This window comes from Balaenoptera borealis (assembly GCF_965194805.1).
Source record: "Balaenoptera borealis genome assembly, chromosome: 2".
Taxonomy (NCBI): Eukaryota; Metazoa; Chordata; class Mammalia; order Artiodactyla; family Balaenopteridae; genus Balaenoptera; species Balaenoptera borealis.
Window position 1 is genome coordinate 166,326,327 of NC_138867.1, and position 25,303 is coordinate 166,351,629.

Sequence of the window (25,303 nt, forward strand, 5' to 3'; positions counted from 1 at the left end):
ACCACACTTACATACAGTGACATAATAATTTGCTTTACTCATCTGATAGTCTCTTAACTCCATCCCCTTTCCTCCATTCATGGCTTATTGAAGGCCTGTGACTTTTTTCTTAAAATTCCCAGTGCGCAGTATAGTACCTGCCCCAAAGCTGGGACTCAAACAACCAACCAAACTACTGAGTTGTTTATAAATTACTCCTTTTGTTTTCTTAAAATTGTTTGACACTAGAGAACACCAAGTAGGAAAAACATATTCTTTATTTCATGAAATGATTGATGTACCTTTCAATATTTTGGCACATATGCTAGATTCATTAAACTACTTTTGACAGCCCCTTCTGTTGTGAATTTAGAATATATGTTATTAAATATATATGTATAATATATATTAAATATATATTTAATAGCTTTAAACTTGAAAATCGCTTATTTTTCCATTTAATATACTTAAGATGACAGCTCACAGTATATAGCATGTATAATTTTATAATAAATGACTTCAGAGCAAAAAAAATAATTCTGAGAACAGAATTAAAAATTGGGTAGAAAATTTCCACACAGCAATTACTAGAACAAAGGAAGAGAACAGGCTTTTATTTCTATTTTTAAATGAAATCCATACACAAAGTTTGACATCAAGTCAGGAAAAGGACAAACCCCAGAAAGTGAGAGGTAGTTTACAATTCAGTTTTATCTTTTATTTGGTCCTTTTCTCTAAAAATGTATAATTTCTTTGACCACATCTTTTATATACTATTACAATGTCAGTTACTTAAAAAAAAGTATTAACAGTTTACAGTTTAACAGGAAATCCAGTGCACACTTCCCCTCATCACCCAGATGTTTATAACAATTACATATGATATGCAGCATACGATGCTGTAGAGAAAACAATTATTTTACAAATGCCCAAAGTCAATGTCTCCAGTCAGGAATTCTTCATTTTAGGTTATTATAAAGTGTCTGATAGGATTGAACAATTTCCACTTTCCTCATTATCTATTACATAGGTTTATCCTTGGAATTTATTATTTGATGACTAAATCATAGAACAGCTTTTCATATCCATTACATTTATTACATCACTTTCATGTATTCTGATGAGCTTTGGTTTCAGAATTTCACACATGCAAACCTACTTTCTAGGGGTTCTCTTCAATATGAATTTTATAATGATTAGTAAGAGATGACCTGTGATTGAAAAGTTTCCCACATGTATTACATTCATAGGGTTTCTCTCCAGTATGAATTCTCTGATGGGCAATACGTGATGAGCTTTGTCTAAAAGTTTTCCCACATGTATTACATTTGAAGGGTTTCTCTCCTGTATGAATCCTTCGATGTTGAATAAGAGCTGAACTTTGGCCAAAAGATATCCCACATTCTTCACATCGATATGGTTTCTCTCCTGTGTGAATTCTCTGATGATTACTAAGGGAAGAGTTACACCTGAATGTTTTCCCACACTCATTACATTTATAGGGTCTTTCTCCAGTATGCATTCTCTGATGTTGAATGAGAGCTGAACTTTGTCTGAAGGCTTTCCCACACACTTTACATTTACATGGTTTCTCTCCAGTATGAATTCTTTCATGAATAATAAGTGTTGAGTGGGAACTTAAGGCTTTACCACATTCATTACAATTATAAAACTTCTCACCAGTATGAATTATTCGGTGTCTGTTAAGTCGTGAAATAGAAGTGAAACCTTTTCCACATTCATTACATCTATAAGGTTTTTCTCCAGTGTGAATTCTTTCATGTTGAATAAGAGATGCACTCTGACTGAAGGCTCTCCCACATTCACTACATTTAAAAGGTTTCTCTCCTGTGTGAATTCTCTGATGATAACGAAGGGATGAACTAGACTTAAAGGTATTGCCACATTCATTACATAAATAGGACTTCTTTCTGGAATTCATTCTCTGACATCCAGGAAGGGATGTGTTGCAACTAGATGCCTTCCTACCTGGATTATATTTATAGGGGTTTTCTCCAGCATGGATTTTTTGATGTATAAAAAGGCCTGACCTTCTGCTGAAGGATTTACCACATTCTTTACATCTATAGGATTTCTCCACCGTGTGTGTTCTTAGGTGTTTATAAAGGGATGTACTGAGAGTGAAGGCTTTCCCACATTCTTTACATATATAGGGTTTCTCTCCAGTATGAGTTATTTGATGTTGAATAAGAGCTGAACTTTGGTTAAAGGCTTTCGAACAGTCTTTACATTTAAATAACTTCTCTCCACTATGGTTTTTCTCATGTTTACGAAGGGATGAAGTGTTAATGAAGGTTTTCTCACACATACTACATTTATAACGTTTCCCGGCTATGTTGATTTTTTGTTGATTAAGTAAATTGGAATTCTGTTTGAAGCTGTTTCCTTGTATTTCACATTTTGGTGGGGATTTTTCTCTGGGAACCACCTGTTGCCTAACAAGGACTGACTTTGGGCTGAAGTTTTGGCCAAATTCAGTATTTTTATGTTTTCTTTCTATAGTGAGGATTTTTTTGTGAGTGACTGAAACTATCTGAACACTTTCTTTCTTCTTCTGCTTTTTCTCTAATCTGTCTTCATATTTGCAGGGTTTTTCTGATTTGAAGTCCCAGGGTCCATTCCTTTTGGATCTTTTCATTATCAGCTCCTGAAATGAAGAACCTTGCGTTTGAGTTGACTTTGTGGTTTTATAACTGTTCTTCCATCCTGGAAGGGAAAGAAAAAACTGGAGGTGTTTCATGTGATACAGCATTTGGCTACTGAGACTAAATGTATAGACTGAATATTGATGGTATTTAAATAAGGTCTTGGTATCCAGCCAAAAATAGTAAGAAGAAAAACTTAGGAGATTTAAGTGGTACAGAGAAACAATCAACAGGAGTTGAGAACAACAGGGTGGAGAAAAGATTAAACAAACCCATTTAAAGAGGGTGAGTGTAAGAGTGATGAGAAGAATTGGCTAATGGAAAATGGAGAAGAGGGATTCAAAGGGGAGCCATGAATTGGAAAAGGCAGCCTGGGATCAGAGTCCAAAGCCCATGATAGAATCCTAAATTATCTTCCTGACATTTTTCTTCTTTGTGTTATCATTCCTAATCTGGAAAGTCTTCATCCCTTTTCCCTCATGCCAAATTCCTTTGTATCCTTCAGAATCAGTTCAAAAGTTAACTCTGAGTCCTTTCTTAACTGTGAGTTTCCATAGTGCATTCCTCTTATTATAGGCACTCACCACAGTGTTTAAAAAATATATATATATACTATATATGTAATTATACTTATCTATATCTAAATATTTTTCACTTTCTTTTTCTACCCTAATGTTCTCTGCAAGCAGATTAGCATGCCCTATTAACCTACAGATCTTCCTAATGGCATCTGAATTATACACAAAATGTTTGTTTTGTTAATCTTCCTTAATAACTTATATATACCTAATTTGAACAATGTCAAATAATCTCAATTATTTATATATTAATTTCACACACACACACACACACACACACATACACACACACACACACAGGATTCAAGCACTTGTATGAGAAGTTGCCTTCCAGGACAGTACATTATACAAGCAATGGGAGGGTTTCAGAGCCAGTTCAAACAGGAAGTAATTACTGAATTAATCTACAGAGGTGTCAACAGGTAGGCATGAAGCCAAAAGCTGCAACATAAGAAAGCAGCCTTGCTCGTGCATCAAGCAGGAGATGCTATGCAAGCAGCATAGAAAAGAGTCAAGCATCAGTAAGACAAGAATAAACATAAAAAGGTAAAAAGGGCTAACATGATAAGGTGGTAAAAAACAGAATTAAATTCAATAAATTTTAAAATTGGGTAAGGACACAATTCATTGAATATTAAATTCTGTCAGGGGAATAGGTATACATATAGTTTGGCATTTTCTCCTGGGCTAGAGTAACCATTTAAAGGGCTCCTTTGCAACTCACTGTATTTTGAGATTCCTATCTGACATTCACTTTCTCACCTGTATACAGATTCTCTCTGCTTGGTGAACATAATATATTCTGCTTTTCTCTTTTCTTCTACCAGTGTTAACTTCTCAGTTTCCTTCATAGGTAACTTTTTCTATTTCCACTTTAAAAATTGCTTTCCCTAGGGTTTGGGATTTTTTCCCCCACTCTACACACACTCTCTGACTAATTTTATATGCACCCATCTTTACTATTTTTTTTTAAGGCACTGATATTTGCCAAGCAGAGCAAGTGAGAATAACACTCATTTTAAAATACATATATAGATAAGTATCAATAAATCACTCATTAAATTAGGGACCACATCTTCTGGAAGAGCCCATAATGTGCATTTGTGTAATAGCTCTTTTTCACTTAGCCAATCACAAAACCTATCTGCTCTCTAATTTTTACTCTTTGTTGTAACAGAAAGAGGAGTTTTTAATTTTTTGTTCAACACCTTTTAATTTCCTTGTCCATCTAAGCCTTGCTTAAGTGATCCAAATTTCAGTAACATTATTTGGGCACAAGTGTGGGAGGCAGTGGTAAAAATGGAGTACTTTCCCTGTGAACATCAGTCATTGGTTCTAGGTTACTACACGAGCTGGGAAGAAGATAGCAAGATTCCAAAATTTTGGATTGTAGTTTATAAGGCAAAGTTAGAGACCCTGCCTTAGGTCTGTATGTAAAGACTGCAGTTTTACAACCAACAACTTTACTAGAGCCCTGAGCACTGGGCTCGGGTACCTAAATGGTACTCTTTCTCATGCTTTACTGTTCCACCATAGTCTCCTAACTAGTCTTCCCACCTCAAATCTTGCTGTCAATTCAGTCTCCACGCTGTAGCCACAGTAATCTTTCTAAAATCCACATCTTACCATGTTGCAAACTTCTGTAAGATCCTCCAACTTATCTTCAATGATTTGTATATAAGTAAGGTCCAGAGTACTTAACATGGTCAACAAGGTGTTTCATGATCTGACCTTCATTCACCTCGGTACTCATTTCCCTCCTCTGGTTTCTTGCCAGGTATGCTGAACTGCATGCAGTTTCTGGAGCACTACATGTTTTTTTCTTATTTTGTTATCTCTGCATATGCTGGAGACATCCTTTCCATTCACAAATATTTATTAAGTGCCTACTATGGACCAGGTAATGTTCTAGGGAATGCAAAGAATGTGATGAGTAAGACAGAGTTCCAGTCTTCGAGGAGCTTATACCTTGGTTTTTTGTATGTGTATGTGTGTGTGTGTGTGTGTGTGTGTGTGTGTGTGTGTATGAGGGAGGGACGGACTGACAAATAATAAGTAAACAAATAACAACCATATGGATGTGTGAAGCAAGAGCTTCCTGGGCAAAGGAAACAGCAAACACGAAAGTGTGGTGACTTCTGAGGAACAGCAAAGAGGCTGTGTGGCTAGAGTGCAGCGAACAAAAGAGAAAATGGTAAATAACATTGGAGGAATAGGTAGAGGCAAGTCATATAAGGCCTCACAGGTCATGTAAGGACTCTGGAATTTTATTCTAAGTATGATGGGAAGTCACAAGGCAATTACATGCTCACTCAAGTTGGCTACTGTGTAGAGAACAGACTGTTGGGGCACAAGTGGAAGCAGGTAGCAGGGAAGATTAGGAGGCTCCTGTAGTCAAGTAGGTGAGAAACGGGGTAGAGGTAATATGGTGACTACATCCTTATCACATACTAACAGAACTGGAATTGCTGGTGGACTGTATGTGGGGTGCTGAGAGGGAATAAAAGAGTTAGGGAGCACTCCTAGGTTTCCAGCCTGAAAACAATGAATGCTGGCACAAGCTACTGAGAAGGAGAAGACTAGGAAAAGGGCAAGTCTCAGGGGTTATTCTGTTTCAGATATGTTGGTTATGGCTGAGATGCCTTAAGAGACACTGAAGAAGATACTGAAACATTCAGTTTTATGTATTATTTTGGAGATATTTTTAGATTATTTTGGAAAAGGTTAGAGCTACAGTCAGGTGTTTAGGAGTCATCAGTAGGTAAGTTTTATTTAAAGCTGAAGAACTGGGCTTCCCTGGTGATGCAGTGGTTAAGAATCCGCCTGCCAATGCAGGGGACATGGGTTTGAGTCCTGGTCCAGGAAGATCCCACATGCCGCAGTGCAACTAAGCCCGTGCGCCACAACTACTGAGCCTGCGCTCTGGAGCCCGTGATCCACAACTGCTGAGCCTGCGCACGTGGAGCCCGTGCTCCACGACAAGGGAAGCCACCACAATGAGAAGCTCGCACACCGCAACGAAGAACAATCCCCGCTTGCCGCAACTAAGAGAAAGCCCGCGCGCAGCAACGAAGACCCAATGCAGCCAAAAAAAAAAAAAAAAAGCTGAAGAACTGAAAAAATCACTTAGGCACTGTAATACTAGAGGGCAAGAAAAGAAAAGCAGAAGAGTATGGTGGTCCAGAAGCCAAAGGAAGAAAGTACTCCAGGGAAGAGGCAATGATCAACTTTGTTAAACAATTTAAGAATTAAAAACTTAACCCTGATTGTGCCAAGATGGAGACTGCCTGGGATTTAATAACTGCTTTTCATGGAATAGTAAGGAAGAAAGCCCCACTGGAGTGCACAGAAGAAACAATGGGAGGTGAGAACATGGAGACATCAAGTATAGAAATGCTTTTGAAAAGTTCTGTTTAAAGGAAAATAGAGAAATAGGACATGGAGAGTTTTTATTTTTTAATGGAAGTAATTACAGCTACAAGGGTCCATACCAATACTGGGAAACTCACCTCAACTCTACTTCAAGTGCCAATGCCTTAGTCCAGAATGGGACTAATAAAACAGTCATGTTTCCCAATGAAGGGGACATGAGTCCTGGATTATGGACATCCTAACTGTTCTTTATGGTCTGCTTAAAGTTTTCTGTAGGTCTAAGATATGTCTCCTGAAGTGCAGTTCAACTTTTGCTCTCTCCCAGAATCAAGCCTGGGCCTGAGCTAACTCATGAACAAGGTTATGACTTCGGTCAGAAGTTTAGAGACCAGGTGATCTTGCCAATGACCACCACCCTGACTAGTTCCTGTCATTAGGTCTAGATTCTCCTCCCTTGGTGCTTATGAAACTCTGTGAGTCTCTCTTCAACCTTCTCTCCCTAGATGATTTCATCCACTCCCACACCTCCTATCTGAATGACTATCCTGACCCTCAAAACAATTTACAGAGGTATTTCCAGCTGCCTGCTAGACTCTTCATTTGAGTCTTTTTCTTCAAATTCAGCTTGTCCAAATCCGAATCCAGTGCATTCCTTTCAAACTCTTTTTTGTGTTTCTGAGTTCTGAATTATATCATAACTTCTTCAGCTCCTTTGCCATGAATTCTTAGTTTCATCTCAGAATCTTCTCTCCCCTGCATTCCAAGTCTAGTCAGTCATCAAATTCCCTTGAATCTCTTCACTAAGATGTCTCTAACAACCATCATTAATACATCCAAGTTCAGGATCTCCTTACTCAATAGTGACTATTGCTATTGACCTTCAATTTGATCCTTTGACCCGTTTCTCACCTTTCTAGTATTACTTCCCACCGAATTTAACCTTCTTACTACATAGAACTCCTCTTATTATTTCAAAAAGCGTTGATTGCTCCTTATTGAATTCATTCATCAAATACTTTAAAAGCACCTACAATAAGTCAGGCTCTATCCCAGGCATGTGATCCACAAGACATTCCAGATCTGGTAATGAAAAGAAACAGTTAACTTCTTTAAGGAGTTCCCAGTTTGGCATTAGAGACAAAAAAGGAGAAGTGTGATAATTTATACAACAAAAACACAAGACAGAAATGGATGAAAATGTGAGCTTACAAAAAATTCCAAAGCTGGGAAGGCATACAAGTGGTGGCCAGAATTTGGGGGAAGAAATGTCTAAAATGAGATTTTAAAGGATTAGCCATAGATTAGATGGAGGGATAGTGTGAGGGCTAAAGGCAGCATCAAAATCTTTGAACCCAAGGCAACTTTCCAGACCTATATCTTTCCCACCTTATCCTACAGGTGGTCAGATTCAAAATTATTCCTATAAAAATGTCACATGCATTTGCAGTCTCATAAGGTTTTCTAGAGTCAGAGAATTGAGGGAGCTATATGCTGAGAATTACACACAACACCATGATGGGGGCAGAACTACACATCTGTAAATGTATTCCAGAATGCCTGTGTTGGTGAAAAAGAGAAATGCTGTTTTAGAAATTCTGTTGTTGGTAATTCTGATTTTTAAAGCTTTTTATTATGGAAAATGTTCAGCATGTACAAAAGTAGTGAATTGTACAATGAATTGCCAAGCCAGCATCAACAATCACTAATGCTGTTTCATCTATTACCTTATTATGGGTTGAATTGCATCACCCAAAAAAGATATGTTGAAGTCCTAATTTCCAATAACTCAGAATATGACCTTATTTGGTAATAGTAACTTCGCAGATTCAATCAAGTTGAGATGAGGTGATTAGGGTAGGTCCTAATATGACTGGTGTCTTTATAAAAGGGAAATTTGGACACAGGCAAGCACAGAAAGACCATGTCAAGATACCCCAGGGGAACACCAAGTGACAAGAGAAGCAGAGACTGGAGTGATGCAGCTGCAAGCCAAGGAACAAGGACCACTGGCCACCTCCAGAAGGTAGGGAGAGGCAAGGAAGGATCCTACCTGGAGTTTCAGAGGGAGCATGGTCCCGCAAAACTGTGAGACAATAAATTTCTGTTGTTTAAAGCCACACAGTTTGTGGCACTTTGTCGGAGCAGGCTGAGAAAATTAATACAACTCCCTTACGTCTCTTTCATTAGCATATGCTAAAGTATGCTAATTCCATATTATATCATTTCATCAATAATATTTCAGAACACATTTCTCAAAGATAAGAACTCTACTTGTAAACATAACCACACATTATACCCACCAAAATCAACATTATTGTTTGAAGTTATTTTTGCCTGTAAGGAATTAATTACATGTTCTTCACCCAATTCCAATGTGGTGGTGGTGGTGGGGGCGCGGTTTCCACATCAATAATAAGCAATTCTTGGATACCAACTGGGTGTCCTACAATTCAACTCTGACATTATCTACCTGGAGATAGCATCATATCCCACAGGTCAAGGGTTCAGTCCTACAAGACTGCCCTCTGCCTCCCTCAGACACCAGTCACAAGCCCAGGTTATCATCTGTACTTCTGACCAACTGGCTATAAATCAGAGGTTCCCAAGACCCCCTTCTTAGGTTTGGTTAATTTGCTACAGTGGCTCATGGAACTCAGAGAAACATTTTGCTTACTAGATCACCAGTTAATTATACGAGGATATAACTTGGGAACAGCCAGATGGAAGAGATGCACAGGGCAATGTATGGGGAAAGGGCATGGAACGTCTAAGCCCTCTCTAAGGACACCACTCTCCCCAGATCTCCACATATTCACCAACCCAGAAGCTTTCTGAATCTGTCCTTTTGGGTTTTTATGGAGGCTTCATTACACAGGCATGATTGATTAAATCATTGGCCACTGGCAACTAATTCAACCTCCAGTCCCCCTCCCCTCCTTGGAGGTCAAGGGGTGGTCCTAAGTTTCAACCCTCTAATCACATGATTGGTCCTGGCAACCAGGCCCCATCCTAAGGTAGGGTCCAAAAGAAACCTCATTAACATAACAAAGACACCTTTGTGGCTCTCATCATCTAGGAATTCCCAGGGTTTTAGGACTCTGTACCAAATATATATTTCTTGTTATAAATCATAATATTTATATAAATCACTAAGGATCTTTATTCAAGCTGCTGTGATTTAAAAGCATTTGAGATAATTTTTCTCTATGTGACTAAGCCAACAATCTGAAACACAATTAGGGTCATTTGTTTCATTTTGCTTTCAATATTTATGGAACACTTTTTCATTTTTATTTAATCTTGTTTTATAATTTATAAAACATTTTTATGGTTCCAAAGTCAACATTATAAAAACAAGGTACCTTAAAAAAATTCTACATTCTATCCTTGTTCTCTCAATCCTTTTCCTTTTTCTTCCTTCACCTTATAGGTAACCATTTTTATAGATCTGTTTTATCCTTTTTTTTTTTTTTTTGGCTTCTCTATTTTTTTTTTTTAATATAAGCAACTATACACTTTTTCTTTTTTGGTATCTCCTCCTTTCTTTGATAAAAGTCCTACTCTCACTGTTCTGTTCTGCACTTTCCCCTACTTAGTAATATCACCCCACAGTGGAATTTACAGAGTTCTTCCTCATTCCTTTTTACAGTGAGAATTCCACTGTGAGAATGTCCCTCACCTTATTCAACCAGATTCCTTTGATGGACAGTTGGATTAACTCTAACTGTAATACACCAGGACATCATATGGGTACATGATAAAGGTACAGCTTTAAACCAATATCCATATTGCTAATTAGAAATCATAGCATTTATAAAATTCTAGCCCAAACTGGACCCACTGGGCTAAAGTTATCCAAAGCCACATACAACCAAAATCACCTCTTCTGCCAGCCAAGAGAGCCAGCCTCCTTAGAATGAGGAAGCTCTTTATGTACTGACATGGAAAGAGTTTCAATATATATCAAGTGAAAGGGGCAGAATAATGTGTGCTGTATAATATAATTTGAGTGGACAAAGGAAAAAAAAGAAATATTTGTTTATATTTGCATAGAAGAGCTCTCCAGCTACTGCCTCCTTGTCACATCTCACCTTATCGTATCCCACACGTATTCATCTCCTCCTGCTCACTCACCCCTCATGGGCTCCATTCTGGCTTCTGTCCTTACCACTACTCTCTCTAAGGCAACCATGGCCTTCATGTGACAAAGGCAAGATGCTCTCTTCAGTCCCCACCTAACTTACCTCTCAGCAGCATCTGATAGTGATGCCTCATTTTCCTTCAGATGCTCACTACCCAAGCTACAGTGACCCTGAACTTGCCTCCAAATTCTTCTCATGTTCCACCAGCTTCAATCTCCTTTGCGGCTTTTCAATCTCCTTTGTGAGCTCATTTTCCTCTACCTGATCTTTAATCCTTGGAGTTCCATAGCGTTGAGTCCTAGGCTCCTGATTCTTTTCACTCTGTACCCTTTCCACAGGCCAGCTTCATCTATAAACATACTCTAGGCAAGACTTCTCTACTCTCCATACCTAATTATACAACACTGCGCTCAAAACAGCAACTTACATGTCTCAAAGACAGCTCAACTGAATTTATGATTATTTCCTCCCCCCAACCTGTATAACCTTTTTGTCTCTGTAATTGGCACCAGTTCTGAATCAAAACTTTAAAAGGCATCCTTCACACCTCTCCTTCCGCTAATCAATTACCAAGACTTGTTTATTCTGCCATCTAAATATGTCTCAAGTTCATCTACTTTTCCCTAGCTCTACTGATACCATCCTTTATGAGACTTGACTTCAATGACACTAGACTCCTGAGTTTCCTTCTATAGTACACCTTACCCTTGTCTTCCCTACGGGTTCATTTCTCTCTGCCTAGCCATGAAATGCCAGAGTTCCTCAAGATTGAGTCCTAGGCTCTTTCTTGCTCTTGCTGTACTCTGAATCCACTCCACAGGCTAACTCAAACTCAACCACTGTTTCAATTATCTTTAGTGACAGGGTCTCCCAAATTTATATTTAATGCCCAGGGTATATTATGAGGGGTGGAACTCCAAATCAAACAGGCTATTTGACATCTCCACGTGAATAACTGGGTCAACCAAAGACAACTTAATTTAATTCATCCAAAACCATATTTATACCATCCCCCAATCTGATCTCCTAGCACCACTATCTCAGTGAATGATATCACTGTCCATCCCAGAACAAGCCACAAACCAAGCACGCATCCTTGACAACTCCATCTCCTCTATCTTCCATATCTAAACCATCTCCAAGTCCTGTTGCTTTTATCTGCCAAATATCTCTGAACCTGAAACTGGTTCCCTTTTTTCTGTCTCCATCACCACTACCTAACCAAGTCATTCATACATTCACTAACTGGAAGCTGACTCTGACCAGGCACTATTTTAGGTACTGGGGACATGGGAACAAATGAAACAGACAACCCAGCATGAGGGAATTTACAATCCAGAGGAAGAGCTGATAATAAATAAATATGTACTATTTTGCAGTAATAAGTACTCTGAGAGAAAATGAAGCATGATGAGGGGATAAAGAATGTGGAGGACAAAGGACAAAGGATGAGCTGTGTCTAATTGACAAAGTGCCATCTGAGCAGAAACCTGTATAGTGTGAGGAAGTGAGTCAAGTGGGCTCCTGGCCGTCAGGAAGAAGAATGGTCCAGGAGAGGAAAAAGCAAGTGCAGAGGCCCTGAGGTGGGAGCCTGCTTGGCCTTCCTGATGAACTACAAGGAGGCCAGGGTGATTAGAGTTCTCCAATGAAAGGCAGAGAGGAAGGAGGTGAAAGCGAAGAGGTAGCTGGGGCCAGACCACAAAGGCCTCTGAGGGCCACGTTGGGGGCTTTGGATTGTGTTCTATGTGATAGAAGCCACTAGAGGTTTTGAGCATAGGAGTGAGATGACCTGATCTATCTTTTAAATAGACCATTCTGGCAGCTACAAGGACAGTAGATGTTGGTGGCAGGAGAGGAGCGCAGGGGTTGAGAACAAGACTGAATCAAACATAGTAAACAGGGCTACAGAGCATTTGGGCTCAACTTTCATCTTGTAAGAAATTCACTCTTCAAAATCACTGCATGTTATTTCATTAGGCTGCCGCTATAACCCCAACAGCACCTTTCTGCAAATTAGAAAAAGACCCCTACTCTCTGTGCAGATGCAGCCCCAGCAAATCTCAGTGAATGGAAGGCAGCCCACAAGCAACCCCTCAGCTGACCACCCTTCCAGGTTCAGTCTGCCCTGAATTCTTGCATAAATATAACAAAGGAAGAGAAAAAGACAAAGAAAGAAAAACACATTTTCATTGGAGGTAACTGTTTACCTAGATAATCCCTGGATTTTTAAATTTTTGAATAAAAGAATATTTTCATGTTAGGTGTAAACCAAACTCATGAGACATTCAAGTTGATTTAATCACATTATTCTTATTTTATATATATATATATCTTATATACATAATATTCCAGAATAGTGATTAGACTTTGGACTCATTTCTTAAGTAAGAGACTCAGATGAGACGTGTACCCTTTGAGCCATTTCCTCCCATCTCTCAACATGAAACATACAGATCCAGGGATGACAGTTTGTTTTCCATTTTTGTCTTGTTTTTCCTACTTGTGAGTAGTTTTGACGTGAAAATAATATTTTTAAAGCACATTTGGAGGCAATTAGAGGTCCTAGGAGTCCTACCCTGGAAGCATAAGCTCTTCCGTCACTGGCTGTTCAAAGGGTCGGTTTTTGGTTCTGGTCTAGAGTTAATGATCAAGGTGCTTCCAAGAACATCCAGGTCCTTCACCTGAGCTCACAGGGAAGTGAGCTCCCCTTGGAAGGGAAACTGTTCTGAGGGCACTTTAGTCCAGGCAGATGGGAGACTCGCTAGGGGTGCAGGAGAGACACAAACACAGGCCAGCACTCCCAGGACGCTCCATCTGACTGTCACCTTTGACCAAAGAGAGCAGGTTCATCCCATCAAGGAAACGTGCACACCAGTTGGCTCTGATGTCCTTACTTCCTCCAGACACCCACTCAGAGTTTTCCTTCAGGGACAGCTTCCCAAACCTGAGGACTTGACATCACCACTAGGTGTCTTCAGGGTCTCTCTGGACAGCTTTCGACTCCAGTCATACTTTCTATTCAGTTTAATCCAACTAACACTGCACTCAGGAAGGGGGACTCCTCATGGATCAGAGGCTCCCGAGGCGAATGGAAAGGGAACAATTCTTCCGTCTCTTCCTTTGATCTTCCACGCCAGACTCAGTCCACACCTGACGCCCCTCCTAAACTCTCCACTGGTTCCCTGCTGCCTGCGTTCTCTGTTTACTTTGTGGTGGTATCTAGCAGTTCCCACAAAATTAGAATATTTCTCCCAAGTGACAAAAGATATAAGGAGAGATAAGTGTGGTTCCCACCTCAAAAGATCTCACTTTATACAGGGAAGAATGAGCTCTACTAAAGGTGTGGGGGCTTTAGGGATTGAGACAGCCTGTCCCACAGCCCTTCTGCTGGGCCTGCATTGTGAGGGGTCATCACTGACTCGTCTGGACCCGACAGCAACCTCAGACAAGTCCTACCAAGTCTATGCCAGGTGGCTCCACATTGGTTGCAGGCTGATCCTTGCAGAATATAAACCTGGGACCGTGGCCAGGGTACTTCAACTCCTCAGAGGCTGTGCCTGGCTCTCAGGTCCCTGCCCCCCCTCTCCCTGCTCCCGTCTCCACACACCGGCTTCCTTTGTCTGGACTCTCGGACATGCTCTTCCTGCGCCTGAACGCTTCTCACAACGTGGGATCCGGCCCTTCCTCGGGAAGCCTTGCCCACAGCATCCCTCCTGTTCCACGTTCTCACAGAACCTGCAGCTTTTCCCCAGAGGTCCTCACCAGAGTCTGTCATTCCACAGCCCTGTGTGCGCTTAGCCTTCCCCTCCACTGAGCTCCGCCAGGGCAGGACCTGTGTCCTTCTGTCCAAGGTTGCACTGCTGTTTATCACGGGATAGGAAAGCAGTGGGCGAGGGTTAGAACCTGGCTCCCCCAGAGCCCTGGCCTCCCCAATTCAACAGCTCTCAGTCCTCAACTTCCATGACAGCCGAATCTGCCATTTTTCTCCTCTGGTGACTTCTTCTCAGGCTCAGCCACAGATTCTTCCTTCTTAACCCACCTCATAAACACTGAGGTTTCCTGGGACTCTGTCCTCTCCTCCGTTCCCTCATCTTCTCAGCTCAAGGCTTCAAATGCCACCTTTGCACTGATGGCTCCCTGACCTCCCTGTTGAGTTCTGACCCTGTTTACCTTCTACAGCTGTCCACTGGCGACCTCTACCCATATTTCACTCACATCTCAAATGAAACCCATCCCACACTGAACCTGTCCTATACCCTTAATGAAGGGACCTCTCCTCTTTCCTGAACTCACTGCACATGCCTTCCTCCAGGTAACGTCTTGCCTACATTATGCAATAATGTCCAGAAGGTTCCCACCTCTAGTTTTTCCTCACTTCAAATCTAAGACCAACAGTGTTTCCAAAGCGACCATTCTTACTTAATTGAAATTGCGTAATAAGGACTTCATGAATATATTCTCTGTGAAAATTTTAATAACATTGCATGTAACTAAAGTCCCCTTTCATCAATACTCATTCTCGATCCCAATCCAAATGTAACTAGTTACCAGCTTAGGTGTCCCCCGACCTTTCTCTCGGCACTTACACGCATATTATGCATATAGACAAACACCCACGTAATTTTCTTTACACATAAATGGCGACATGTCATAATCATGCACCGTAACTTGCTTTAGTCCTTCACATAGCTTGGAGCTCCGCCCACACCAGTGCTGCTGCTTTCTGACTGTGGTGCTGTGTGCCAGTGTAGGGACCCACCTCAGCTTCTTTAGCCTTTACTGAAGGACGTTTAAAGTATCTCAGACTCAGACTATTTTTTCTAAAATATCAACAACCACACAACTCTTCTGCTTGAAACTCTTGAATTATTTCCAGTCATCCATGGACAGTTCCCATCCCTAAGAACTGTACCAAAGCACTTCATAGTGTGGCTCCCATCTGGCTTTCTAATCTCATTTCCTTCCTCATCTCTTTCTTTTCCCATATACCCTGAGCTTCAGTCTGAATGAATTATCTGCAGTTCCTTAAATGCACTAAGTTTGCTGAATGAATGCATTACAATGTAGCCCTCCTCTGAAACAACAGGAACAAAGAAACAACAAGAAAAAAGATCCTGAGAGATTCACCTGTGCAGTAATTATCAGAGAAGAAGAGGAAGCTTGTGACTCGGGGCCTTAGCGTCCCTTCTCCACAACTTCTTGAGGACTGAGAACCTGCAGAAATTTCCCTGACCAACATCTCCGAGTTGCACATGCACTCATTTACCAGACTGCTGCCTGCAGAGATTCCCCACCCACTCACCTAGAGAGGAGCCTCCAGGGCTTTCTTTCTCTACCTTCCAGGGGTCTTCTCCTTGCTGCAACAGGGAGATCACCTTTGGTTTGGAAAATGGGAGTCCTGCTCATAGACCAAAAAGAAGAAAAAAAAAGAAAAAAAAGACTTGATTTTGCCTTGACACAAAGAGGTATCTGAGATCTGAGTGGAAAACTCAAAGGATGATACAGAGAACTTCTGTGGGATGCTCAAGTTGTGCCCCCACAATGTGAGGGGTGTGTTAGGGTAAAGGCAAGGGGCAATGTAACATTTAGTTGTATGTTAGTGAAGTATGATAAACATGCAGCCTTGATTAACAGGGTGGTAATAGTTTTCTATACAAGAGGGAATATGTATACACTGTTAAATGTATGTTAAATGTACAGACTAAATTAATATTTGTAACAGGCATCTGTGGAAAGGATTATGTACCAAGTGGCTTGTTTAAAATGAGAAAACACTATCTGACTCCCTTTGAAAGATGGCAGCAGTCAGCAAACTATGGGTCATAGGCCAAACTAGGCCACTGTCTGTTTATGCATGGCCCTTGAGCAAAGAATGGTTGAAAAAAAGAGAAAAGGAATATGTTACAGAGACTATATGTGGCCCACAAAGCTGAAAATATTTACTCCCTGGTCCTTTACAGAAAAAGTTTGCTGACCCCTGTAAAAGAGAATTGAAAAAAGCCAGTGTTGGGTCAAAGAAGAAGGTTGAGGGATGCTATCTGTTAGGAGATGAGCAAACACATCATAGTTCAATCATAGTGGGAAAATGTTGCCTGCAGTGAGGGAATTTCTAATGTGCAGCCCTGTAGATTGTCCCATCCATGGGGCAATTCCATACCTACGAGGGAGAAAAAGGTTTTCAGGTTTATTTAGGGAGATCCAGTTTGTATAGTGCTAAGGCAAAACTCAGCTAAAGTTTTTAATGACCCAGGGCTTTTATCCAGGAAATCAGATGCTGAGGTATCCCAATTTCTGAATTCTGTATCTACAGGGGAAATTTCCTTACCCAATGAGACAAGGTTACTATAGTTCTCCAGCATCACATCTTGGTACAAGTTTCTCTGAGAAGGAGCCAGCTTTCTCCACTCATCCCGCGTAAAGAGCACAGCCACATCTTCGAACGTCACTGACACCTGTAGAGACAAGCATCCCAGCTCACCCAGGACCACCCATCACACAGGGTGAAGAAGGTGGCAGTGGGGAGTAGAGGGGCTACCATGAAATGCTTCTATATTATTCTAGGTTCTGAAGGTTCCAGGTCATTTGTTTAATGAACAATTGACCAATGACAAATATATATTGAGTAGCATGAAGTATGAACCAGGCCCCGAGTTAACTGCTACAAGAGATGTGTGGAGGTATTAAGGCCATTAGTGGAAGTGTTAATTAGAATAATCTTCCTGTTGGCAATTTGATAACATACATTACAAGCTTTAAAATGTGCATACTTTTTAACTCTCCAATTACTATATTTGTTTGATAATGAACAGTGAACAAAAATGCACATGCAAGGACATTTATCATGGTGTTAGTAACAGCAAAGAAATGGAAACAACCTAAATAATCACCAAGGGAGACTAGTTTAAATAACTTAAGGCACTCTGTGCTCCCTAAAGCTTGAGGACAGTAATAATGGAAATTAAAATAGCTATAATTTATTGAATGCTTTTTTCAGGCTAAGTACTATTCTTAGAGCTTTATATTAACCTTTAGTGTATATCTGTATTTTATCTTCACAACAACCCTATGAAGAAGGTACGATTATTGTGTCCATTTTACACAAGAGAAAACAAAGAGAAATTTATCCAAGTCACACAGCTGGTATGAAGGAAAAACTCACTCCTCCTGCATGTCTCCTCTACTCTTTTTTTTTTTTTTTTAATTAATTAATTAATTTATTTTTGGCTGTGTTGGGTCTTCGTTTCTGTGTGAGGGCTTTCTCTAGTTGTGGCAAGTGGGGTCCACTCTTCGTCGCGGTGCGCGGGCCTCTCATTATCGTGGCCTCTCTTGTTGTGGAGCACAGGCTCCAGACGCGCAGGCTCAGTAATTGTGGCTCACGGGCCTAGTTGCTCCGCGGCATGTGGGATCTTCCCAGACCAGGGCTCGAACCCGTATCCCCTGCACTGGCAGGCAGACTCTCAACCACTGCGCCAGGGAAGCCCCTCCTCTACTCTTAATACAACACTACTTCACTTCTGACACCAGATGTGGGGGGTTTTCCACACACCAAGCAATTGTGGGACACGAGCTGGGTGTCCTACAATTAAACTCAATTCTGACACCTGAAGATAGTGTTAGATTCCCACAAGACTGGCCCCGTTTCAATGTCAATCACAAGTCCAGGTTGTTACCTGTACTGCTGACTGACTGGCTATAAATTGGAGGTTTTTACAACCCTCTCCTCAGGTTTGATTAATTTGCCAGAGTGGCTCACAGAACTCAGGAAAACATTTACTTACTAGATTACTGGTTTATTATAAAAGAAGATATAGGAACTGGCAGATGAAAGAGAGGCACAGGGAAGGGGTGCACAGCTTCCATGCTCTCTCGGGATTCACCGTTCTCCCCGACTCTCTACATGTTCACCAACCTGGAAGAACTCTGAACCCTTTTGGGTTTTTATGGAGGTTCATTACACAGGCATGATTGATTAAATCACTGACCATTGGCGACTGACTGAACTTTCATCTCCTAGGGTGGCGGCAGATGGATAAGAGGGGGTATCGGGGGGCAGGACTGAAAATTCCAACACTTTAATCAAGGTTGGTTCCCCTGGCAATTAGCCCGCATCCTTAGGTGGGGTACAAAAGTCACCTCATCAACATAAACTCTGGTGTGGATACAAAACACACCCATTTTGCCTTCATTGCTCTGAAGTAATTTCAGGGATAAAAATCATATATTACTAACCACTTAGGAAATCACAAGGGTTTTGGAAGTTATGTGCCAGGAACAGGGACAAAGACCAAATATATATTTCATATTATAAATCACAATATCACAGCTGGTCAGTGGTAGAGGTAGAATTCCAATCCAAGGAACTGCCTCTCAACGCCTATCTCATAGGGTTAAGAAATAAATGATAATCCATACAATGGAGATAAAGAGTAGTGATGGTAGCACAACGCTGTGAACGTACTTAATGCCAATATACTCAAAAATGGTTAAAGTGGTAAATTTAATCTTATGTATATTTTATCAAAATAAAAAGTTAAAATGATAAAATAAAAAAATACATATATACATATGTACACCTGTACATAAATAAATAATAAATAAGTAAAGGTGCATAGAAAATTATTCTGAGGGCTGCATACCAAAGGTATGACCATGATTATCTCAAGATGTTGGGGTAAGAGTGATTTTACTTTCTTTTTTATTCTCTGAAATTTTTAACATTAACATGCAGTGCATGTATAATAAGATAATTTATTGGCACACGGCGGGGAATACAAGAAATGATCTTTACCCTCAAAAGAATTTACAATCCAACTGGCAGACAAGAAAAACACATGAAACAATTTGAACAAGAAAAGTGTCGCTGGACAGGACCATATACCATTTCCTAGTCAATCCTCATTTTAGAGATGAGAAACACAAGGTCCAGGGCAGTTAAGACACCAGGTCACATACTTTATCAATGGTAGAGACAAGACAATAATTGAAGTTTTCTTTTAACCCAGCACTTGGTGGGTATATTCTCTCTCTGGTCTTAAACGTCCTGTCACTGAGTTTTACACACAAGTCCACATAGTACTGATGTATCGGCAGCAGGTGAGGTTAGGGAGAAATGTCACATAGGACTCACAAGCAGGGATGGAGAAGATTCTGGGTAAGAGAGAAGCCTGGCTCTGTTGGAATGGAATGGGAAAGGCTTAGAAAAAAGTAGCCCAAATATGCAGAGGCAGGTCCTAGCCACAGTCTCAGAAGATCAACCACTACCACATTTCATGGGTCCAAAAGATACACAACATCACATTGCAGAGAACTCTGGTAATTTGGGGGCCAGGCCTGCCCTGTGTTCTGAAAGATGTACCAGAGGAAAGGCTGGATGATAACTAACATGAACTTAGAGGCCAGACATACCTGGGTTTGATTTCAGGTTACCTGACTTCATTGAGCCTCAGTTTCAAGTGTAAAATGGGGGTAATAACTTCTGCTTCGCTATGAGAGTGAGAACAAAGGTAAAGCCCTCAGGATATTCCCCAGCAACGTTAACTATTATTGTTAGATGAGGATGAGTAAAGGAAGGACACTGTACAGTCATTTCTATCTACCAACAGTAGATAGATAGACATCATGAACTAGAATAATATCGTTTAGCTACCACAACCACCATATATTGAACATCTACTATGTGCCCGGCCCTGATCCGAACGCTTTCCATGCACTAACTCCCAGGATCCTCTCATTTACCCTATGAGGTAGGCCCGGTTGTTGTATTCATTTTACAGGTGAAGAAACTGAGGCACAGAGAGGTGGAGTTATTTGCTCAAGACCCATTAACAGCAACAGAGGAGATGGGCACAAACTCGGCCATCTGGCTCAAAAGCCCCACTGAGTAATTACCGTATACACTGCCTCTCCACTACCAATACCCCATGAAACTCTCACTGCTGCTTCCTGAGGAGTCTTCTCTCTGCTCTTGGAGTCAAGAGACCTCTCCATCTATGTCCCCATCAACATGGCTATCCTTTGTTCACACAGTGGCTCACCTGGATGGGGTCCCACCCTCATTCTCACAACATAAAGATGAAAATGGCAGGTCAAGATCAGTTTTCAAGAGAGTGACAGAAGCAAGGCACATGATCCAGAAAGTTAAGAGGGAGAAAAAACTAAAAACTATGGACTGAGAAAAGCCTGGCGAAGGTATCATGAGGATTTCTCAGGGGTGGAAAGAAAAAGAAAAGCATTCCGGCCAAGGGTAGGGAGGGGGACATGAGTGAGCAAAGGAGGCAGGCCAGAAAGGAACTCTGCCAAGTGCGCATGTTTGTTTGTTCTGACCCCAAGTGGTATAAGACATGTGGCATCTTACCTATCAATTCAGTAATCATACAGTGAATTGAGATTAATGAATAAAAGACTGTCAATTAGAAAAAAAAAAGAGAAACACAGGACATGGATTGGGGGGTTGGAGGCAAGCATTCCCTATGCAATCCACCATCCACCAGGGTGGACCAACTCTTCAAAGGGAGAAGGACATGGGCTCCAAATCCTGGCGAAGACTGTATTGGGGAGAAAACTTCAGTTTAAGGGTAAAAAACCCAAAAAACCAATTTGTCTCTAAGACCTGAGATGGCAATGAACTCACCTGAGACCTTGCTTCCCTCTGTTCAGTAGCCATGTCCTCTTTCTGGGCAGTTTCCCCTTAGGATGGGAGAAGTCTCCAGAAGCCAGATCTGAGAGAAGAAAAAGGGAGCCAGGAGGAAGCCCCTTCTGCTTTCCACCCCTCAGAATCAGCAGCTCTGAAACCTTTATACCACTTGAGAATGATGCCAAGTGCCCTCAGAGAAGGAAGTCAGAAGGAACGAGGGGTAGACAGGACCAGAGAGAAGGGCTGGGTCATCCTGGTCCAGGCCCAGCTCTTTCCCTGGCTCAGAGGAAGAGGTCCTAGGACTCCATCAGCAGTAGCAGCAACTCCCTGGGCCTCACCGCGTGCCAGGCACTACCTACCAATACATCATCGAGTCCCACAGCACAGTTGGCACTGTCAGCACCCCATTTTATAGATCAGGAAACTGAGGGAGGAGTGGGAGCAACTTGCCCCAGTCCACACAACCAGGGAGGGTGGCACCAGGATTCCAAGCACCGCGGGCTCCAGAGCACCTGCTCTAACCTCCCTGCGTGCATGTGCCAACTTTTCTCCACCTCAAGCCTTCCCACCCAATTCCTCCGCCTCCTGTCAAGGAAACAATTTCCAGATTTCTAGAGAAAGCTGCTTCGGAAAGGGCTCTCCTATGGCGGGGAGGGGGCTGCTGTCTTGAGGAAAGGGCACAGAAAACCAAAGACCTGGGTTCCAGTCCTGGCTCTGCTACTGGGGGAAGCCGGCGACTCACTTCTCGCGCAAAACAAGCCTGTCACTCGGGAGTGCAGGGGTGATGGTAAAGGGAGGAAATAATTTTCTCACGTTCACTGCCGGCCCGAAACAAATTCAAATGCCGGCAGGCGCTGGGCAGGTAGCGCGCTGGGAACTGGTCGGGAAGAAGCAGGTGGGTGGCTGGGTCCAGCCAATGGGGACGAAGTGCCCGAGCTGTCTCGTTCAGGGGCACGTCTGTGGCACGGCTGGGGGCGGCGGGCGGACAGAGCCAGGGGTGCCCGGCTCTCGGCCCGCCGGCGCCCACAAAGGCCCGGCTCGCGTCTCTTGGGCCTGTGCCCCATGCCCCGGCGACGCATCCTCCCGAAGCCTGGTCCTCCCTCCCGCATCCTGCCTACCCCCCGCCGCTCACCTCGCCCAGGCCTCTGGGGTTCCGCGGGCCGCAGGCTGGAGGCTCCGGAACTGCCACGGCCGGACAGCAGCTTCCGCTGGGGACTCCCCGCGGTGCCGCCTGGACGGCCCTCTGGCTGGTAATCAGCTCACGCCAGCGGCAAACGCCCGACACCCCACGTAGGTCCGGGAGGGGCGGGGCAGGGACAGTCGCGAGCCCCTCTGGGAAATGTAGTCCACGCGAGAACAAAAGATTCTGGGAAATGTAGTTCTTCGAGCTTGTGTGCGAGGAGAGCCCTGGCTGAGCCTATCACTTGTCCAGACCCCATTCTGGGTTCGTGGTCGCGCTCCCTGGGCTGCTGGCTCCTGGGTTCGCGGTTCTTCCAGGAGGAAACAGAGGTTCCTACAGGGCAGTGACTTGTAGCTCTGCATCTGCGTAAATGATAGCAAGGCAAGTAGACAACCGCCAAGAACAAACCTATTTGCCCTTAAGTCATTCAACAAGAGTGTATGGAGGAGTTCCCTGGTGCCGCAGTGGTTGAGAATCCGCCTGCCAATTCAGGGCACACGGGTTCGAGTCCTGGTCCCTGAAGATCCCACATGCCTTGGAGCAACTAAGCCTGTGTGCCAGAACCGCTGAGCCTGCGCTTTAGAGCCGGCGAGCCACAGCTACTGAGCCCACGTGCCACAACTACTGAAGCCTGCGCGCCTAGAGCCCATGCTCGGCAAGAAAGAGAAGCCACCGCAATGAGAAGCCCACGCACCTCAACGGAGAGTAGCCCCCCCTCACACCGCAACTAGAGAAAGCCTGTGCGTAGCAACGAAGACCCAACGCAGCCAAAAATAAAGAAAGAAATTTATATTAGAAAAAAAATATATGGAGCACCTGCTATGTGCCAAGCCCCATTGTAAAGGATTTGAAATACCTCAGTGGGCAAAAGAGAGATCATTGCTCTGGAGAACTGTTTTGGGAGGTGGGGGTGGGGGAAGGAGGTAGAGAGCAGACCATAAGCCATGAATATAATTATATAACATTTTAGGAGATAAGTGTTATGGGGAAAAGTGAAAGGAGAGCAGTGTGGTGGGGATTTGGGGCTCATTTGGGAGAGTGAGTAGGGTGGCTCCTCGCAGGCCTCACTGAGAGAGTGAGAATGGAGGGAAGACTCAGAGGCAGTGCAGGAGAGGAGGGCCATTTCAGGCACTGAGAAGCCAACACATTTTTTTTTTATTGGTAAAGAAACACATGTCCCATTTAGAAGGTTTGATAAATAAAATAAAGAAAGATGCACTTGATGCCACCCCACAAAAATAAATGGTTAACATTTTGGTGAACATCTCTTAGCAGCCCTTTGAACTCCATATTAATCTCTCTGATAGTCACACCAATCTGTTTTTAACAAAATGGAATATTGCAGATAGCAATTGTAACCTATGTTGTTTACAATTACGTGTGGGTTTTTTCCCCCACTTAAGAATATGCCTTGAATGTTTGAACTTGCCAATAAATATTACCCATCAGTAGTGTTTTCAGTGACTTCAGTACATTCCATTGCATTTAAATAAATTTTTTTGTTAAACTTATTTATTTAAATGTATTTACATAATATTTTACCCCTACTGTTAGTTATATTTTTTCTAGTTTTTGCTCCATTAATATCCTTGTAGCTATATCTTTGAAAATTATTTTCTTAGTTTAAATTCCCTGAAGTTGAATTGCTGGATCAAGGACTGGTAGAATTCTAAGTACATTGCCTAGTTGCCTTCCAGGAAGATTTTAAAATTTATATTTCCATAAGCAGTTTCTGACACCCATGCCCACTCTGGGTGCTTTTCTTTTTAACGATTAAAAAAATGCTCTTTTTTATTTAATAGAGCAAAATTTTTATATTTAATTTGAAATTAAATATAATATCGTATTTATTGAACCATTCAGATATATTAATTTCCTGTATGGGTACTTTGGCCATTTCCTATTGAAATGTTAAAAATTTTGGTATCATTTTGAAATACTGTATATGCACAATTTTTTAAAGAGAAAAGTGCTTTGTTGTTTATCCTGTCTATGAAAATAATGCATTCATTGTTAAAAAGATTTACACACAGTATGTGGAATGAAGAAACATGTAATAAAGAAATAAATCCAACAGAAACATTGATTACATGTTTATATGCTATTCATATATGCTGTTGTATGTGCATACACACATTTGTGTGTATGAAACAAAAATAGAATCATATTTCTCATACTTTTAAAAATGTGAAATATACATACAGAAAGCCAATTAGAACATATAATCCAGTGTAGCACATGATTATAAAGAGATCACCCCTGTAAACATCTACCCAACTTGAGAGGTAGCCCCCTACTAACACTCAGTACCTTCTTCCTAATCACTAATCAGCTACTATCATGACTTTTGAGATAGACCTTTTGTTGCTTTTCTTTATGGTTTTACTACCTGCTCATACATCCTTACGTAATAGTTTTACTTGTTTTTAACTTTATAAAATAGAGTCATATAATCGTATTTTTTGTGTGCTTTGTTCTCCAAACATTTTGTCAGATTTATCCCCATTGTTGCAGGTAGCTTTACCTATTATACTGTCAATGGACATTTGTGTTGTTTCCAAGTTTTATCTTTTAGGAACCGTGATAAAACAAATTTAGTAATATGTTATTGGTAGAATCTAGGTGATGGTATATGGGTGTTCACTGTAAAATTCTTTCAACTTTACTTTGTATTTGAAAATTTTCATGATAAAATGTTGAGGAAAACTCCGTACCTGGGGTTTGACCCAAAACGGAGTAGCCCCATTCCTCCC

The 25,303-nt window shown here is 41.7% G+C and overlaps 1 protein-coding gene across 7 annotated transcripts; it reads right to left on the reverse strand.

The window, feature by feature from the left end:
- Positions 1–682: 682 nt before the first annotated feature.
- On the reverse strand, positions 683–22,666 carry ZNF354A (zinc finger protein 354A). 7 transcript variants are annotated; one of them, XM_082381224.1, is made up of 5 exons: positions 22,503–22,666; positions 21,368–21,455; positions 17,063–17,189; positions 16,040–16,135; positions 683–2,706 (listed from the first exon to the last, which is right to left on the reverse strand). In XM_082381224.1, exons 2-5 carry the CDS (start codon positions 21,398–21,400, stop codon positions 1,142–1,144), a joined length of 1,821 nt encoding a protein of 606 aa, XP_082237350.1. In that variant the 5' UTR covers positions 21,401–21,455; positions 22,503–22,666; the 3' UTR covers positions 683–1,141. The 7 variants fall into 7 exon arrangements, with proteins under 7 accessions (XP_082237350.1, XP_082237352.1, XP_082237351.1 ...); XM_082381226.1 differs by lacking the exon at positions 16,040–16,135; XM_082381225.1 differs by lacking the exon at positions 22,503–22,666 and having other exon boundaries at positions 21,368–22,496.
- Between the last annotated feature and the right edge of the window lie 2,637 nt (positions 22,667–25,303).